General features: G+C 31.0%; 1 protein-coding gene across 2 annotated transcripts in view; it reads right to left on the bottom strand.

Moving 5' to 3' along the window:
- MS3_00002365 (uncharacterized protein) overlaps positions 1-20824 on the bottom strand; it is an 88536-nt gene that overhangs the window by 21877 nt on the left and 45835 nt on the right. For both annotated transcript variants that reach the window (XM_051209932.1, XM_051209933.1), the window contains 3 exons: positions 18752-19114; positions 10341-10489; positions 1585-1779 (listed from right to left, as the gene is read on the bottom strand). In XM_051209932.1, the coding sequence (XP_051075419.1) occupies positions 1585-1779; positions 10341-10489; positions 18752-19114 (707 nt within the window). The remainder of the gene's footprint in view (positions 1-1584; positions 1780-10340; positions 10490-18751; positions 19115-20824) is intronic.

The following is a 20824-nucleotide window of genomic DNA, read 5'->3' as shown; positions in this document are numbered from 1 at the left end:
CAGAATGATGATTTTTGTTGGGTTGAATTCTTTGGGTCAGATGCTTCAATTCTGAAGCTCTAATTGTCTTTCTTGACAAAATCATCAATAGTAAAAAGTTCAGATATAAGTGAGCCATAAGAATTTCCTGACACATTTACAGAAAGTTTATGTTGATGATGTTGTTTAGCAAGACAGCTAAACTAATCATTCCAGCGATCACAGCTCCATTAAAAGCCCCATAGATTTTATCTCTATGAAGAAGAAGTGCTAGTCGTAAGATGACCGCTTTAAATATGTAGGTTGAGACCATCGCAAAAATATTGTAAAACTTATGTTACCAGTCCCATGGGAGGCTAAATGACCATTAATATATACAACATTCAATTAAACTGTCACCCTGATCATACAATTGTTAGCAATTAGCAAAACTCTCGTCTTGCTATCTAGATATATTACCTTTTGTTTCATATCAAAGGATTAAACAAGTTAAAAGGGTAAATTCTTCTTTATTATAAAGGCAACTGTTTCCTAAAATTGGTGAAATGTCTCTTTTAAAATTAGCTGTGTTTTTAATAATGTGTGGTCTTTGAGCAAAAAAAAATTACGTGAAGTTAAATGAAAACATTTAAAGTGATCAATAATCTTTAGAACATTTCAAATAGAATAATGGGAAGCAGTATCAAACTAGTTGTCGTCCAAACATATATTCTAAGATGAACGTAGTTAATACAAAAAAATTCCTGTCATTTTTCGTATCGCTTAATTGAAGTAGTATAAAATAACTCATAGACGTTTATTTTATAGAAAACACTTTATACGGTGTTGGTTTACAGATAAATGATAGCTTACACTAGTTGGATTGGTGATATGATTTATATACTGTTATAAGGCATTCTGTGTTTAACATCAATTGATTATTATACAACCGGGAAACAAAGAACTGAGAAAAATATACTATTTTAATGGACTACATTTGTTGTGTGTGCTACTGATGTCGACAGATATAAGTAGTATGTATCATAAATTGAAAGTGAAATACCTGATAGTTAAAGGTTAAGAAGATCGAAGTAGAGAGAACGAGGACAGAGAATGATTGTTATGGAAATGAAGGAACAGTGAAGTATGAGATGATTGATTGACATTTTGTAAATTAAATATTTACTGTATGGTCCTCAGATTTTACTAAGATATCCTGTAATTTCGTATTTAAATACATTCGATTGTCCCCGCTTGTGTTCTCGTCCATTACACATTTGAATTGTTCTGTTTGGCAAGCTATCAGACGTTCTGCAAATATATTTATACCAGTCGACTAATAAAATGGGGACCAAAGTATACAGTATTATTGGTGTAACAAGGATATAAATACCATTGGATTCTAGCACAATGATCCTAGGGCGAAAGGCATTCAGCGAAGCTGTAAGATCCTGAGCTCCTTTTCATACGGGATCGTACCTGAGCTATTCTGAAGGATTCTATACTAGAACAAAACTACTAGCCTGTATAAAATGTAGACAATTTCTACATCAATTAACAATCATTTGAAATAATTACAAAATAAAAATGAAAAACAAAGAATCAAACTTGTATCAAACCACTTACTAAAAACATTGTAAATAATGCTTTAAGTAAAAAGAAAAATCCAATAAATGAATTATATACTTCTTCTACTGATCTTCTTATATGTTTGGCTATCCCAGACATATTACAACCGACAAATATGAAACCAAATATAGAACAATAAAAAGCACTCCAAAATCTTAATTGTTTAAAATCGACACCTGTACTCCTTGAAACCTGGAAAGTAAGAAGGAAACAACAACAACAGAAAAGGAAATAGGATTAAGAGCATTGATAAAAGATAAGGAAACAAATGAAATTCAATTAACTAATGTTATCCTACTAATGTAAATGTGTATGCGCTGATCAGTTAAATTTTACTTCATAAGCTTCAATAATGATATAAACGGTAACATTTAAATACCTTATAAACTATACTTTGTTGACTGTATTTGATGTTTATAATACTGAGCAATGTTTTATTAATTAAACAAATGACAGATTACTTATTAATTAAATTACTGAATTATCACATAGAAACATCAATTCAATTTTGTTTTATTTTTCACAAATCACTAAACAACTAATTTTAAAATTAAAACACAATTTATATGAATGAAGAATATTCTTTTCAATGAATTTCTCATCAGGTTCTACAATTATCTCATATCCAAATTAATAATCCATAAAATTGGCCAAATTTAAGGCAGAGTACATCATCATTTGGAAATTGTAATATGTGAATTGAGAATTGTTGTTTGTTATATAAAATAAAATTGTTAATCTTGGGATGACTAATATGAAGTGTTAACTTGAATCAGTTTATAAGCGAAATGAAATTGTGAGATAAATGATCAGAATAGATATGGTCAACATGGGGTGAGAGAGAAACTAATGGAATAAAAATCTGAAGTTACGTAATATGTAGAATCATATGAATTAGGTCAGATATAGTAGATTTAGGGGTGGATATTGAATAAAATCCTCAAAAGGTTATCAAGTGTAAAGATAATGATAATAACAATGATAAAGAAGATAATCACAGTGGTTAAGATAATAATAATAATGTTTGGGACATAAAATGAACATTAATCAGATTACGTCACCACATCATAAAATTAATTATTAACTAGTTGGGCAGGGTAAAAGGAGTGGCTGAACATACTTCTTTGGACGCAAAGCTCTGACTTTTTGATCCAAATAGCAATTGCTTCAGCCGTCTGTAGGATTCGCAGTCTGACGGAATTAGGTAGACTGCTGTTAACACGATAAATTATTGCAAAAGATTTCTCCATGTTGGCTGTATGTCCTATTTGACCTAGATGATCTAAGATGGAGCCGTTAACAGTTTTGACCACATATTTGCTTAACCACACGGGGAGGTGCTCACGAGCCCGAATGTACAAATTCCTAGAACATCTGCCAATATAACTTTCTTCACAGGAGTAGTTGAATTGATAGATACAGAAGGAGGTGGCTATTCTAGTTAATTTATCTTCCAACCCCGTAGTGATTATTGGTCGTGGGGAGAAAACTAGTTATAGTTTACCCGCAACTAATTTTAAAATTGTATACTTTTTGATAGATTGTAGAATTTTTTTAAGATATTATTTTTAATTCAACTTTAAACAATGTAACTTAGATAGTAAGTTAATAGATCAATTTCTAATGTTAATGTTAATGAAACAGAAAATTAATTATACATTTATAAATTGTGTAAATAGAATTTTTCATTTACATTAATTTTTCAATAATCAACATTCGATGTCAAGTTTATTCATTCTTTTCTGTTTGTCAACTTTGTCACGATTCAAATGAATTAGTACTAATGTTTCCAATTGAATGACATAACCAACCAGTATATAAATAGGATTTCCTTACGGTGAATGACATATCCCATTATATAAAGATTATAAATGAAAAAGAAGCGAAGTTTCAAAATATTGTAAGCACTTAAATGTAAACACAAAACAGATTTAATTATTTAATAGTAAATATATGATGGGATTTTTTTACAATATGCTGTACTGATATGCTAGCCCATATGGCTTATTATAGCTTTTGGACAGGCCAACTCATTTATTGTTCTAAAGTCACGTTTTGACCTTGTTGAGTATTCGCTTATCAACTTTGAATGTTTTTATGTATGCCGTATGTGTGTGCATTGCTTATCCTATTCATCACATATTTGTAACTTGTTTTCGTTTGATTATAAATATCGATTAAGGCTTGATTAAAGCGAGTTGGCTCACATATCTTCTCCACCGCGCATCATTTTGTTTTGCTTCGTTTCTTTGATCGTTTGTCTGGATTAGCGATTGTATAAAATATTATATGTATTAAAAATCCATTCTCGTGTTTGACTTATTTAATTCCGTTATTCACAAACGCGATTTAAGTTGATATTTATGTGCAAGGATTGGTTATACGTCTAAACCGATAACGATAATCACGCGATCCGATAGGAGATATCAGGCTACTGAAATACCGTTGCAACTTGAAATTCAGTAAGCTCACTCAAATTAGTTCAATGTAGATTGAAAATAGATCATGAGGTGATCGGAAAGATTTATACCTTCGTAGGACGATTTTGGTGGAGTTACATTCACTGAATTGGAAGTTTATAGTGCTAATGGTTTTTTTTGTAAGAAGGATGGTAAACCTTTAAGCTTAGACCATAAAGCTCAACAGATTTAACGCATAATAATGTTTCCAGTCGTATGAAATTTTGAATAACTTTAATTTGTAGTAGTTTTGGATCATCCTTTTAATGTTTTTGACTGAATTTTGATCAGTCTTAATCAGCATATGTGAATATTGTGCAAATTGTTGCGATATATCAATTTTCATAAGTAAAACTCATTAGCTAAGTGGATAACGCGTTAGATATTTGAAGTCAAAGGTACAGGGTTTGAATCTCGGGGTGAATATTAATTTATACCTAGGCATATTCAGATGAAGGGTCCCAGATGTGACGAAATGCGCGTTCTGGATATCACTCCTAGTCATATTCCATTTATTTTGAATGAACATTTTAGTTGGTGAATGTTTAATAAATATATCCTGTTATTCACTTGTTTCATAATTTAGTATAAATGAGTAGTGATTGACAGTATACACTTCGATAACCATATCGGAAAATCCTTATCACCGTTTGTCATTATTAAACACAGGTATCACAATCTCTATAGCGAATTAAACGACAGATCAGCTGCACACAAAATAACAATACATTTAGCCAGAAGTGTATTATGGGTGAACTAGAAAAAGTTTTCAGATATATCGAATGTAAAACAGTGTCATGTTTGACTGATCTTTTAAAAAATAAACAAATTATATTGATCAAGTTGTAATTTGCCCATTAATTTAAGTAATTTGACATTACATACACTGTATTTAGGTGTTAAATGGTCGCGTACAGGAAATTCTGAACGTAAGTTTCATGCTAGTAAGCACTAGTTAAGAAAATGTAACTGTAATCTAGAGGGACACGGACGCAAATAACTTAGTAGTAGAGCCTCAGACTATGGAGGTGGACGACTAAGTTCACTCATTATTATAGGTAGAGCATGTTGTTGAGCATCAACCAGCATGAAACCTAGGTTTGCGTTTTCCTTTCAGCTACCTTCAGTCACCTAACATTTATAATCATCTTTAATGACATCTATCAAATAATATCCACAACAGTCATATAAATTAATAAATATATTCAATATATATTTCTTAAGTTTAGGAGACATATATATATGATTATGTACAAGTTTAGTTTTTAGACATGATAATGTTTCGCTTATGTAAACCATGTGGCACATCATTGAGCATACTTCTGTAACGCAAAAAAATAATGCTTCATATAACCTTGACATATTTGTCCTTTGGTTACAAAAAAAACAGAAGAAATAACACAAAAAAAACTAAAGTTAGGCTAGAAATTTGTTTACTGACCTGCATATTATATATAAAAATACCTATAATATATCATTACTCGGAACTAATATAATAAATGTATGCAAATATATATTTAACTAATACTTTCCAAATATCTATAATGATTATTCACAATATTAGTAATATATTGAGCAAAATATCTTATTTTAGAAAGAACATCTAACTATGGATTAATAACAATACAAATTTTTCATATTTTTCTTATTTAGTTGAAATAAAATGATAATAATAATAATAATATATGAGAAGTGATTAAATCAATAGAGGTAGACACTTTTGAATTAAAAGATTATAGATATTAAGTAGAAAAGAAAGAAAATTATTGATTTGTATAGTCAGTCAGTCAGCTGCAACATAGATCCAGGCACGTATATACATCGGTCTAGGTTGCCATACCGCATTAAAACAACAAGATGAACACCGGATTCATAGAAGTGGTTAATTCAATGGTGGTAATATATATAAAGATTGCATATAAAGATATAGTACGTAGAAAGATATGAAGCGATTTTAATCTCACTAAGAGTCTCCAACCATTGGTAACGATAGTCACGCGGATCACAATCAACTAGTCTGCATCGACCAACATGGCTCAGACTAGAAATTAGTGACTTCAAACACTGATGCCACGTTTTGGTTTGGTCGCTCCTAAATTTCTTTCAACTATCTACAACACTAGTTAGCATTGCACGTCGTGGTAATCGGCGTTCAGGCATATGTAACACGTGGCCCAACCATTTCAGTCGAAGATTCACAACCTCATCAACTGATTATATATATATATATATATATGTAATATCATTCAAGTGGAATAGTTCTTCAACACTGAAACAGATCAAATCTATTATCTACAAAAGAATCATGGACATGAAATTGAAATCTTAATGAAATTAAACTTGACTGAATCAGTTAGTCTTTTTCAACTAATATACAACATTAGAAAACGAAACATGTTCATTTAGAAATTTATTTATTTATAATCTGTCTCTTTTAATTATACAGATTGAAATCATGAGTAAATTGAAGCTAGACCACCGTGGAAAACTTGAAAGCACTGGCCGGCCGTTTCGTCCTAGTATGGGACTCCTCGGCAGTGCGCATCCACGATCCCGCACACATGACTTCAATCTGTGAAATTTCTAAGATCTCCACAAACCCCTTCTGATAATAATCATCTGCTCACTAGTGACTGACTTCAAGAGATACTCCTGGAGTTCTAGTGAGAATCCGTTATCAGTGGAGTTCAACCAGGTCTGTTATGAGATATCAGCTCACTGAAGACAATGACATACGGTGGCGCAACTTCGTGGGTTGTTTGAAGTTAGACATTAACACAATTGGATGTCGGCTCAGTGGTCTGGTTCGTTAAGCGCTTGGCGCGAGACTGATAGATCCTGGGTTCGAATATCGCGGGGTGCGGGATCGTGGATGCGCACTGATTGGAAGTTCCATACTAGGACGAAACGGTCGTCCAGTGCTTCGAGGTTCTCCATGGTGGTAAAGCTTCAACTGACTCATGATTCCAATCTGTGAACTTTCTAAAATCTCCACAAACCCCTTCTTTTAATTATGATATTGATAACAAACAAAAAAAATTGTTGTCTTCCATTTAGAAATGTAATAAACAACAATAATTTATAATTAACATTTTAAGAATTTGAATCTGTTTCATTCAGGAATGTTTTCTCATAATAATTCACTTCACTTTGCCTGTTACACCTCATGCAGGAACATGGGACATCGATTAGGATTCTCTGAACAATTCTGTTTTTAACTTTGCTTTTCAGTTGTTTCCCACTGTTATTTACTCTTTTGATGTTCGCCTTCACTTCCTTGAGCAATGTGTTCTTTGCTTTTCTTCATTCCTTTTTGCTTTGAGTATTCCAAGTTGGAGCATGTCTCATGGTGTATTTTGGTGATTTTCGCAACGTATTTGCCAACCACCTCCATTATTTTTTCTTAATTTCCTCTTCAGCTCGAAACTGATTTGTTCTCCTCCACAGTAGGTTGTTGCTGATGGTATCCGGTCAATAAGCATTGGGCATTTTTATAGACAAATGTTTACAAAAATACCTACACACTTTTGGAAATGGTTGTGCTAGTTTTTCAAGTCTCATCTCCGTACAGTAGAACTGTCTTGTCCTTCGTATTGAAAATTCTGACTTTGATATTGGTTGACAAAGAGTTGTTTTGAGTTCCATATGTTCTTCAATTGTAGGAATGATGCCCAAGAATGTTGATTAATAGTGACGAGTTCCATTCATCTGATTGTTAAAAAATGATCCGTAATCTCATGATTTGGTCTGTGTACTAGCGATCTTTACGGAATTCGAACTGTTGATCTCGAATTTTGGTGTCTACTGAATTTTTCATTCGGTTCAACAACACCCTATTGAAAATGTATCCTGGTACCAATACTGCTGTGATACATGTGTAGTTTCCACAATCGATGTGATCTTCTGTCTTTGGTATCTTGATGAGCTATCCTTTTTTCAAGTCTGTGGATTCTTGTTCATCCTCCCAAATTTTTCTGATTAGAATATAGAAAGTTTTGCAATAACTCTTTGTCTAAACTCAGTGCCGCATTATTATTATGAACCATTCATTATAGTTCATGATAACATCGCTCACTAAATTTATTAGGCCTAGTAATTAAAATTTATGATTAATTAACAAAAAGCATATATTCAATAAACTAATGAGTAATGATTGAATATTCGGAATAGAATGAGTTTATGATTTATTTAAGTTGTCTAAATTTATGTGGAAAAAGTATGATTAGAAACAATCAACGGGAAAGAAATTTAGTTAATTTATGAGTTTGACATGAATATTTTACACAATATAAACAGTTTGTATAAATAAAACGAGGAATATAAAAGTTATGGATTAAAGCATATGTATAGCAGTCGAACCAAGACCACGCATCAGTCCATGAAGTCATCGGTTATCGAAGTGAGGTTCAGATTAATTGATCAGGGTCCACACAATTACTGTAATCAATATTCGGAGACTTACATTGTCATACAAGCATTCATTCACTGCCTACCCTCAGATCTAATTTTTTTAGAAATTGCCTTATACTCTTTACTCTTTATTTTCATTCTTTCCTATCAAATAATATTGTCTATAACTAATCTGTTCTACAACTGTTATTGCTAATTCTTCTACTACTTTGATGTTTGTCTTGACAAATTTTTTTCATCTCTGTGCTGATGTGATGTAGGAACATGAACCGATACGCGTATGTACCAGGTTCAGTTTAGCTAATGGTTAACTGACTGACTGATATATTTATTCAGAATATTTAGTTATTTAAAATAGGCAAGGTGAGGTTATGACTATTAATAATCATGTTAGAAATGTTATTGTTTTAATCTTAAAGCTTTTACTTCCTTTACAATTATCAATAGAGACCAGATGTGTGAAATAATCAAAATATACATGAAACTAACCAATAACTAATAAATCATATCGTCGTGAACGGCTATAAAAAATCTATTCACATGTATCATGCAAATCAAGCCATACATACATACATACATACATACATGTAGAACAATGTTGATAGGAAGGTTGTTGACAGCTGAATATACACAAGGCTAATAAAAACGAGAAGATTATGCATACATAGAAAATTATGTGTTTTACTCTTTAGCAATAGATGGATAATTGTCTGCTATGAAATTTATATTTTCTTATTCAGAAATTATTAAGAATAGAACTTTTAAACTTAGATTATGTAGTTGGATAATGACGTTTAACACAATTAGATCTGGAAGTTCAAACGACATTAAAGTCTATCAGTGAGTGGGCCTAAAACTGATAGTTACAACCGTACAAATTGATTATGATCGACTGCCTTACGACTGTGTGTTCTTTCCTCTAAATGTGTGAATACTTTATACAAATTACAGATAACAAAAATAAACATACTATGTTTGATGAATGTATGAACTAGCTACTCTCTATTATTAACAAGATACTTGTTCCACGTCTATTACTTTTGTTCAAAGCAACCCCGAAATTTCCTGCGAACACAACTGTAAAGCTGCTTTATATTTTCAGATTTTATATCACCTACATGACTACTTAACATTTCCGAAGCAAAAAAAAATCACCAGTATCTAAATTTGTTGACAATAGTTTGAAGTAGTGATCAGACCAAGACCCAGAATTTTGTGTATAATCGGTTGCAATCTCATTCGGTCATGTGAAAACTCTATTTATGACAATATTAAATCTTTTACAAAACAAAAGCTAATGAAAGATAGGGTACAAAGAATAAACTGATTCAAATGACGGACATTCAAGAACAGTAAAGTTGACTTTTTATTCAATAGCTTCCATAAACAACGATCTTGCAGCTCATTTTATACATTATTTGGACAGATCACATAAAAGACATTCGAAACCCTAAGTTATCAATTTGTAACTTCAATTATTTGATTCTTTTGATTTCACGCTTGTGTTATTTTCAACTGATGTCGATTGCTTTCATTAATAAATGCAGGTACATATTACGTGTTTATTGAGTTGTCGGCTCACTTTTTCTCTTGTTCTTTTCTCATACAAGTTCTCCTACATATTTATCCTTAAATTCTCTCAGCACATAAGGTATCTTCTGGCTGGAGGCAAAACGGTTAAAGGCTAAATGTTGCACGGGCATGTACCATAATGAGAAATTTGCATTTAAGTAAGCAAAACAGTGTCATAATTATCTCAAAAATAAATTACCTAAATCCTAGAATTAAAATGTAATTCGTAATCAACTGTCTTTTTATACACAATGAAAATAAAAACAAAGTTTTTGTAATACATTTCAAAAGTGAAACACTAGTAATACTTACCGACACTAAAGAAGATTCAACAATGTACATAGGAGCAGAGATACCAATAATTGCAAGTGGTTGGCCAGATAAAATAGTGAAAATAATCAAAAACACTCCAACTGCTAAAAGAGTTAACGTCACAGTGTAGGAAGGATCAACTTGTGTATCTGTAATAAAAAAAGGTTAACATAAAACAATGATAAATGTAATCAAATTAAAAAATAAGAAATCAGTCCATTTACATTATTTACTATTTATTTAATTTAATTGGTAGCCATTATTTGAGAGGTTAACTCTAACACTCGATACTGTATTAATTCACAAACAAGTGGAATGGATTAGACCCACAGTTAAATACTTTAACATAAACGAAATAAATGTAATAGTAACATGATCTAAAACACTATACTAACATCTTAGAATAAAATAGAAAAAAAATTCTATGAAGATCAACTTTTGCCAGCCTTAAACACACTGAATTACGACAACTAACTTGAAGCGATTCTAAATTATATTTGAATAAAATCTGGTTACCGTAAATCATAGTATTTCCATAAGTCAACCTTTAGTTCATTGCTCACTGTAGAGCGAAAGAAAGCAGTGGCTAAATAACTCAATCTAAAATATTAGGCTTAAACAATCTCGATTATATAAGAAAATTACACATTTCAATTCGCCATCATTAAAATAACCGATCTTGAACTGAATAAAATGATTGTTTTTGGATATTACTATATTTATCACTTGCTTTTTTTTGCTAAAATAATAATTTTGAAATATTTAAGAATGATCAAGCTCTGTTGGTCAAATAGTAATACGGCCAATAGACTAATTCAATTTATTTTGTAGCTGAACACAATTATTTGGGTATACAAAGCCTTAATTTCGTAATAATAGTTACTAATCACTAGGGTACATCGAATAATTTCAGTGAGACGAAATTCTCTGTTAGATACCATTTTCAGACTAATTATTTATTGTTATTGTTTGCTGAAAAATTCCCATTATATTAAAACACAATTTATATGAATGAAGAATATTCTTTTCAATGAATTTCTCATCAGGTTCTACAATTATCTCATATCCAAATTAATAATCCATAAAATTGGCCAAATTTAAGGCAGAGTACATCATCATTTGGAAATTGTAATATGTGAATTGAGAATTGTTGTTTGTTATATAAAATAAAATTGTTAATCTTGGGATGACTAATATGAAGTGTTAACTTGAATCAGTTTATAAGCGAAATGAAATTGTGAGATAAATGATCAGAATAGATATGGTCAACATGGGGTGAGAGAGAAACTAATGGAATAAAAATCTGAAGTTACGTAATATGTAGAATCATATGAATTAGGTCAGATATAGTAGATTTAGGGGTGGATATTGAATAAAATCCTCAAAAGGTTATCAAGTGTAAAGATAATGATAATAACAATGATAAAGAAGATAATCACAGTGGTTAAGATAATAATAATAATGTTTGGGACATAAAATGAACATTAATCAGATTACGTCACCACATCATAAAATTAATTATTAACTAGTTGGGCAGGGTAAAAGGAGTGGCTGAACATACTTCTTTGGACGCAAAGCTCTGACTTTTTGATCCAAATAGCAATTGCTTCAGCCGTCTGTAGGATTCGCAGTCTGACGGAATTAGGTAGACTGCTGTTAACACGATAAATTATTGCAAAAGATTTCTCCATGTTGGCTGTATGTCCTATTTGACCTAGATGATCTAAGATGGAGCCGTTAACAGTTTTGACCACATATTTGCTTAACCACACGGGGAGGTGCTCACGAGCCCGAATGTACAAATTCCTAGAACATCTGCCAATATAACTTTCTTCACAGGAGTAGTTGAATTGATAGATACAGAAGGAGGTGGCTATTCTAGTTAATTTATCTTTCAACTTCGTAGTGATTACTGGTCGTGTGGAGAATATTAATTGTAGTTTACCCGCATTAAAAGTACTTGGAATTGATCTACTTAACTTAAGTTCCATGTTGACCATATTTATTCTGATCATTTATCTCACAATTTCATTTCGCTTACAAACTGATTCAAGTTAACACTTTATATTAGTCAGCCCCATGATTAACGATTTTATTTTATATAACAAACAATTCCTGATTCATATATTACAATTTCCAAATGATGATGTACTCTTTGCCCTTAAATCTGGCCAATTTTATGGATTATTAATTTGGATATGAGATAATTGTAGAACCTGATGAGAAATTCATTGAAAAGAATATTCTTCATTCATATGAATTGTGTTATTGTTTTGATAAATTTGTAAGTTAGCTACTGATTGAATAACCTCGTTTCAATTACATTTCTGATTATAAAACTGTGCTATATATTTTCAAATGTTAAGTTTATATGATTAATATCCAATGCAATCCAATTTCTTCTATTAGATTATTATTATCCAATTCAGTTAACAAATTGATCTTCAATAAAGTTATTATTGATTAAAGCCTCAGTTGAATAACCTATTCACTAGTCATATAATTTTATAATTAGTCAATTTTTCCTTATTCCATAATTGAATGTAATTCAGATATAAACAGAATTGAGAACTCTTCGTTTTTTTTTCTTTTTTGATAATATATTCTAGTCTACATTTATATTAACTTCAAAGGGTTTTTGTCTTTGCTTTTGTTTTTTCTAACAATTTTCATTATATATCTGTCCTTTTTTTTAGTTTTTTTTATTTGGCTACAGGAAATAAAAATAATTTAGAAAAAGAATTTCATTGTGGCCAAAAATAGAAATTCAGAAAGTAAACACGTTTACAGGAAATGTTTTTTTTTCAAAAAAAGAAAGAATAATATAAAATTTTGATCGAAATGGGTACGAAAATTAATGAACATATCGAACAGTATAGAAACTATTGAAATGTAGTTTTTTTTCCAAAAAAGTAAGTGTAAAACTATTCTCCAGTTCGTGCCTATAGTCTAATAGTTGTCACTGTCACATGTTAATATAGATTAATTTGTTTCTCTTCTTCAAAACAAGTTAAGCTATTGTCAGAATCGGCGAGATTCCAATTTATGGACGACCTTTGAATGAGTCTTAAGCGACCTTGAGAAATATTAGCCAATCAGCAAACAAAACCAAGGATATAAAGTGGATACATTTCTTATACATGGTTCAAAAAACTTGTCAAGGTTAGAAAGAGGTTCAGAGGTTCTAAAATCGTAATGCATGCAGTAGAGGAAATCATCCATACGGCTACAGAATAGTCGGCCTCTGGAGCCGTGATAAAGTCTCAAAAACTCTTTCAGCCTCGACCACATAGCTTCAATATTGTTTATGTGCACTCCAGTTGTTGAGTGCACAAAATGCCACCTGTGGATAACGACACGATGCACATAACCAATCCTATCTATTAGTCTATACGCTCTCCAAACATCCGTATATATTTTAGCACCTGGCTGCAGCCAGTGTTACTGGTGCTTTTATTATCCAGTCCGTGATAATTGTCGTAATTTGCCTTAGTTAAGAATTATATATGGGGTTTTCACCACGAACTGACATCAGCTATAATGCCACAAATTTATTTAGCCAGATGGACGAAAGGATTTCGCGTTAAAATCCATGATCTTATACCTGATTGATTCGTTCACAAATTATAGTCTCGCCGTTTTATTCGTTATAGCCATTCAATTATCACTTTTTGTACAAAAATCCCTGTGAACCGAACGTACGTTAGCATTAAGCACTGAAGTTGGCGCCGTAACCTTGAAATCTCTAAAACGCCTCTGATTGGCTCGTCCATAAATTAGAGTCTCGCCTCAGCATCTTATAACTTAAAATGTGCAACAACCTATTGGGGGAGAGAACAAACCAGGTTCGAGTGGAGGAAGAAAACAGGAAGAAGCGCTGGAAGCGGATAGGACACACATTGAGGAAAGCACTTGAATGCATCACAAGGCAAGCCCTTACATGGAATCCTCAAGTCCAAAGGAGAAGAGGAAGACCGAAAAACAATTTACTTCGAGAAATAGAGACAGACATGAGAAAAATGAACAACAATGAGATAGAACTGGAAAGGAAGGCTCAGGACAGAGTAGATTGGAAAATGCTGGTCGGTTGCTTATTCTCCATTAGGAGTAACAGGCGTAAGTAGGTGAGTAACTAGAATATATTCATTTTATTGATGAAAATCAGTTGTTTAAAGTTTATAGAAAGGTTTTACTTTGAATCTAAATCATATTAAGCTTTCTGAAATTAGTTTTCGACAACCTGCTATTAATTTCAATGGTTAAGATCATGAGTCAGTTGAAGCTAGACCACCACGGAAAACCTGGAAACACTGGACAGCCGTTTCGTCCTATTGTGGGACCCCTCAGCAGTGCGCATCCACGACCTCGCCCCCTGCGAGATTCGAATCCAGGACCTACTGGTTTCGCGCGCGAGCACTTAACCACTAGAACACTGAGCCGGTATATCCCGGAGTTCTAGTGAGAAGTAGTGACCAGTGGAGTTCAACCGGGTCTGTTGTGAGATAGTAACTCACTGAAGACAATGGTGAATGTGTCGCTCAATTTCGTGGATTAGTTGAAGTTAGACATTAACACCGTTGGATGCCGGCTCAGTGTTCTAGTGGTTAAGTGCTCGCGCGCGAAACCAATAGGTCCTGGATTCGAATCTCGCAGGGGGCGAGGTCGTGGATGCGCACTGCTGAGGGGTCCCACAATAGGACGAAACGGCTGTCCAGTGTTTCCAGGTTTTCCGTGGTGGTCTAGCTTCAACTGACTCATGATCTTAACCATTGAAATTACTACAATCTCCACAAAAACCCATCTGATATTAATCTAATATTAATTAACCATTATTGATGGGAAGTAATCAATGCTAATATTTTAGTATTTCTCATTGCATATATTTGATATCTTCTATTAGATTTATTAATACTTATTGTCAAAAGGCTTAATTCCTTTAAATGTTAATATTAGTCAGGCTGGTAAGAAACCATAGTAATCACATCAATATCTTATTGAACAAAGATTGTTATCAAATTTACAACGGTTATTTTACGATAAAAAAACAACAAAGTACTTTAACAAAGAGATCTAATGTTATAAATTTCTTAATTTATAGCTATGCAATGTTAAGGTATATTATATTTATTAGTGGTGGCAGTAATCATATACAAAAAGTAATTTATTTAACCTTTTATCTTGATATATTTTCGAACCATAAGTTATTCAAAGCCCTATAACTGTTTTTGATTTAATAAGGAATCAAAACCTAATGTTATCACATGAATATGAAAAGAATTTGAAGGTGCTTCTTTATATGTGGTTTGGTATTTAGCTGCATCAAGTTTTTTTTTATTCCCAAATAACTGCCCTTCCAGATAGATTAACCGTGTTGAATAGTTAATGTATCATTTTAATCAAAACTAAATGTTTGAAGTAATCAGTCCAAAAGATGTCATCAAACAATTAGAATTAACAAATTACCGTAATTTTGGTGAATTATTCGTTAACCTTGAACCCTTTAAATATATATTAGAGCATTATTTTCACCAGTAACTGTGCTAATATTTAAAACATTGATTGATCCGGCGGCCTGCTTGAATATCTGGGCTACCTGTTCCTTCGATCTAGATATTTCTTCAAGTTATCTGTTTTGTTGTTTGTTTTAGCATATCAATATGTCTATTGTGCTCACAATCTATTCGGGCGCGTTTATGAAAAGTTTACAACCTTTCGCTATACGGGATACAGAAAGGTATAATCAGCGACGTCATGGTGGCTGGCAATATGCAATGAAACGAATGAACATTAATCAAATGTGGATTACCGAATTCCTAACATCTAACTGGTCATCATTCGAAATTTATCGTCACAATCGATCAAGATATAAGAAAAAGAAACTTGTTGAAATATTTTATGCTGAGAATTCTATGTTGTACCAAAAGTATAATGTTGAATAAAGCTTCTTATAATAATAATAATAATAATAATAATTGTAGTAATATGGTCTAAATATCTATATTATACTATAGTATTTTATTTTTCATTTGAAACAATTCAAATGAATTTGATTAACCTATACATTGTTATATGAAATCTTCCATAGGTAAATTATTTTTATACTAAACCTAAATGTTGATAATGAAACTAATACAAGGTGTTAATTAAAAGCAGATTGCTCTATCTGGTTGTAAGAAATGCAAAACCTAGTGATGTAGAATAAGAAAAGTGATATCTTTCAACAAAACAGATGTTTTAAGCATTTGTTTATCACTTTAACTATTAAATGATAATAAGACATGAGGTTTAAGTAAATATCCTCTAACCTAATTACATATTTTATATAGCTAAGTGAGATGTTTGTTTTCGTTTTTTTTTTTGTTATCAGCTAACAAATTTAGTGTAACAAATTAAATGAAATCATATGAAATTGATTCTATTAAAAATTAAAATAACTTGCAACATAAAATATAAGTGGATATTTTTGAAGAAAAGTGAACCAATATTTAGGTTACGAAACTAAGGCAGAACCGAAGCTGATATTTGTGGACTTTTCTCATCGAACATATTAGATAGTTATAAACTGTCGACGGTTAGTATCGAACTTACTTCTCAAGCTGGTTAGCATCAACAAGGAGAGTGTATCTGTAATATTATGGGAACATCTGCATATTCAAGATATTCGCAACAATGCCGTCTAGTAACTAAGTCACACTGTCTACTACTTGGCTATTCAAGCCTTTTAATATCGTTCATTTCATAATACTCAAAGTGGATTTCAAAGAAGTGAAGATTTATTGAATTCCTTCAAGTAGAACAACAGGATATAACGTATTCTTGATGTGTTACCAGTTTCCTGAGAATTTTATTTGAAACTAGTTGCGTTTTCAGACTATAAAGTAATTATAGCTAGCGAAATTTCTTTTTGATGTTAAACTGACAGATGGTTTCTTAAACAGTTACTAAGGTTTTATGTAAACCCTGATATCTGAAAACCCAGATAAACGCCTTACAAAGTGCACATAATTACTGCTAGCTAAACTTATGTTAAGTATATAAATAAGAGGATCTTATCATCAAAAGATAACTTAAAGAATAAGACAATATGAAATATTCTAACTTTAGACTATTGCAACTTTTCTTAAGCTTTTACTAAGATCAAATATAGGGGAAATTTGTTTTTTTTTTATTGTAAGGTGGTCTCAAGTGTTAACAACTCTTTGATTATGGACAATAAATCAATATCATAACACTTTGAGTTTATAACATTTACAAGAAAATTCTTTTGAAAGCAACAAACCATAAAATAATTGAAATGCGTATACGCTCTTAAAGTAGTACAATATTAGCTAACCATATTTTAAGTAAAATTCAGAAGAGTAAGTTAGTCATTGGTTTGACACTAAAAGCAACTAACAACACTGAGAATAGTTAATTTTATGAAAATAAAGTGGACAGCATTTCGTCATAAAAATTGCAGAGATGTTTTTTAAGTGTTTAAGTTGAAATACACTCAGTTGTCACCTAACATCAGATACTCAACTCTTAGTCCTTATTTGTAGTTCAACTTTATTAGTAAAATTCAGGAAATAATCATTGAAAACACAGAAACATATGCATATACACGTTATAATTAGTATTACTAATCTTTTACTAACATTTAGATATATATGGCAATCCTACATCACTGAAGTTGATAGTATTATCGTTGAAGTATATTAGAAATTGCAGTAGCATATAACCTGTTCATTAAAATAATAATAACCGCAGTAGTTTATTTATATTTGCTATATTTACACTGTAGCACTGTGAAAAAGAGGAACCATTATTTAAATGTTATCAATATAATAAAATCCGATGTTCTGTATTTCTCGGAAATGCGTTTAATAAACTCAAAAACTATGTAACAAATAAACTTGAATAGTTCACTTTCAAGTGTAAAACGGAGTCAAAACAATGTCGTATATACATTTATGTTGTTTAGTCTTTGAAATTTTTAAATACTTTCAATGTTTGGTAAATAAGATACAACAGCCTTAATAACTAACAATTTATACAGGATGATTCATCTTCCGTTTTATTTAGACAGTAAAATTACTCCAAACTCTTGTCAATTAAAACATAAGCCTTTACCATGGGTGAAAATTATCGAAGCAATCGACTGTATTAGCATATTACATAACATGATATAGATCGGGTGTTTTATTCATTTGTCTTTTTCCTCTTACCTTTGGTAGTCACACAATCTTATGATTTCTAGGCTTTTGGTAAATGTTCGTATGAGGATTTTTTTCAGCCTGTTTACATTAATTGCCACATTATTTAAACTTATAAATAACTTATTCATTTAAACATGTAATAGATGCAAGAAAGTTTATTTATGAAATAAATGAAACGAAATAGAGTTACGATTATTCAATAGTCAAACTTACTTAATAATGCAGCAAATGTAATAGACGGTGAAAGATTGACAAAGTAGATAAATAGAACACTGCCAAAAACAATGCTAAAATTCTCTTTTCTTACTGCATCTTTATAATCACCTGGCATTCGTTTTATCCATGGTCGAATTCCACGTGATAATTCAATAAATGGTGGACAAAAATCCCGTAAAAATATTTTTCGTTTAGATATTTTAGGTGTATCAGTTTCATTTGTTGGAACAGGTAGTTTATCACTATCTTGTTTAATGATATTATCAGCTTGTTGTTTCAAATTAAGTGAAGATGGAACATATGAACCATTGACTAAATTGTTTTGTGATTGTTCAGTCAACTTTCTCACTGTAAATGAACCTGTATACAAGAAAGTTAGGTTTCATGCTGGAAATTAAATTTTTTAATATTATTGATTAATTCGATAAGAATAAAACGTTATTTTATTTGTTTTGAGAAAAATTAGTTGCCATAATGTATATAATGGTAGCTGACTAGTAATTATTAATTTTGGTGATATATATTTTGTTGATGGGTTTTAACAAAAGTTAATCAGTTTAAAGGCGGAATGAATATTTTACTTGGAATACTACTTGACTATTTACATCAACATTTCATTACTTAACGGTATCATAATATTTTATTCTATCTACTTATGTGATAATAGCTAAATAAATAGGAATTCTAACTGAACACAAAATCAGATGCCATTAGATTAGCACCAGTTGTTGAATCATTGAGTCTCATTAAATAGGACCTGGTAACTATTTTATCCTAGTTTTATTCACCTATAGTTCTGGCAATTCCGGAAACCAGGATTTTCGCATATTTTATCAAGCACATAACATTTAAACTACTGGTTTCCAAATCAAATATATTTTTTTCAGATTTCCAACTTTTAATCTATAATTAACTTTCATTGTGATGAAATATCATCAACAATACCTGTCTGATTGAACTCCATCTAATTTATTTTAATATCACTTTTATTAATACTCAATCAGTTTTACTTAAAGGGAATATACTTTTTTTGGGGGGGGAGGCGGGGGAAATGAGGAAATTTTACATAAATTTATAACATTTATTCTTATGTTTCTGAATATCTCCCATAGATTATTTCGAAGCATGAAAAATGCATTGTTGATTATAACAAGAAATTTATTTCATGTAATCAAGACAAAAACAAACAAACAAATAAACCAGTATTGATAATTGCACATATAGATTTACTGTTTTTTTTCCAAATATATTTTCTAAATTTCAAAAGAAATTTGAAAATCGAAAGGATATATATTTACGGAAATATGAGGGTACAACCGAGTAAAAGTTTACATAGAGGTGAAATATAGATTATCAAATAGAGATAATGAACAATGAATATAGTCTATATATATATATATATATATATATATATATATATATATATATATATATATATATATATATATATATATATATATATAGGATGCATAGAAGTGTATGGAAAATATAAACGAGGTAAACAAATATGAAATTTCCAAATAATATGATAATAAGTTAGTTAATCATTATCACATTCTTCGTTTATCTAAAAACAAATGGATGTAATAAAAGGGAAAAAGAATACAAGAGCTAGGAGAAAAAAAGGAAATTCTTTCAATCGATAAGTCTATTTATTCCATTGTGTTCATATAAAATGTAAGTTTTTAATATAAAATTTAATAAAAAACCCACTTCATATGATCCGATTACACATAATAATTAGTCAGATACTGCTTTCCAACATCCATTAATTTCTACTGTCACTGCTTTATAAATATCACGATAGCAAAACAATCATTTGCAGGCGACGAATACTAATCCACTGATAAGATTGGGTTAGAATTAAGCTTGATAGTCGAGTATTAATTGCATAGAAGTATGAACGGTTTATAATTGCCAAATTTTCCAATCGTTTATTTATTAACAAATTCTAATTATATTTATTTTCTTGTTTGATACGTTGTGTGCCGGCAGAAAAAAGTCTAATCTACTGGATAGTTGTCTTATTTCTCGTTACTGTTTCAATTGAATGAGAAGTATCTCAAGTCA

Source organism: Schistosoma haematobium, chromosome 1, assembly GCF_000699445.3.
Source record: "Schistosoma haematobium chromosome 1, whole genome shotgun sequence".
Lineage (NCBI taxonomy): Eukaryota > Metazoa > Platyhelminthes > Trematoda > Strigeidida > Schistosomatidae > Schistosoma > Schistosoma haematobium.
Note: the sequence above shows the minus strand (reverse complement) of the source record. Positions and strands in the feature narration are given on the sequence as shown.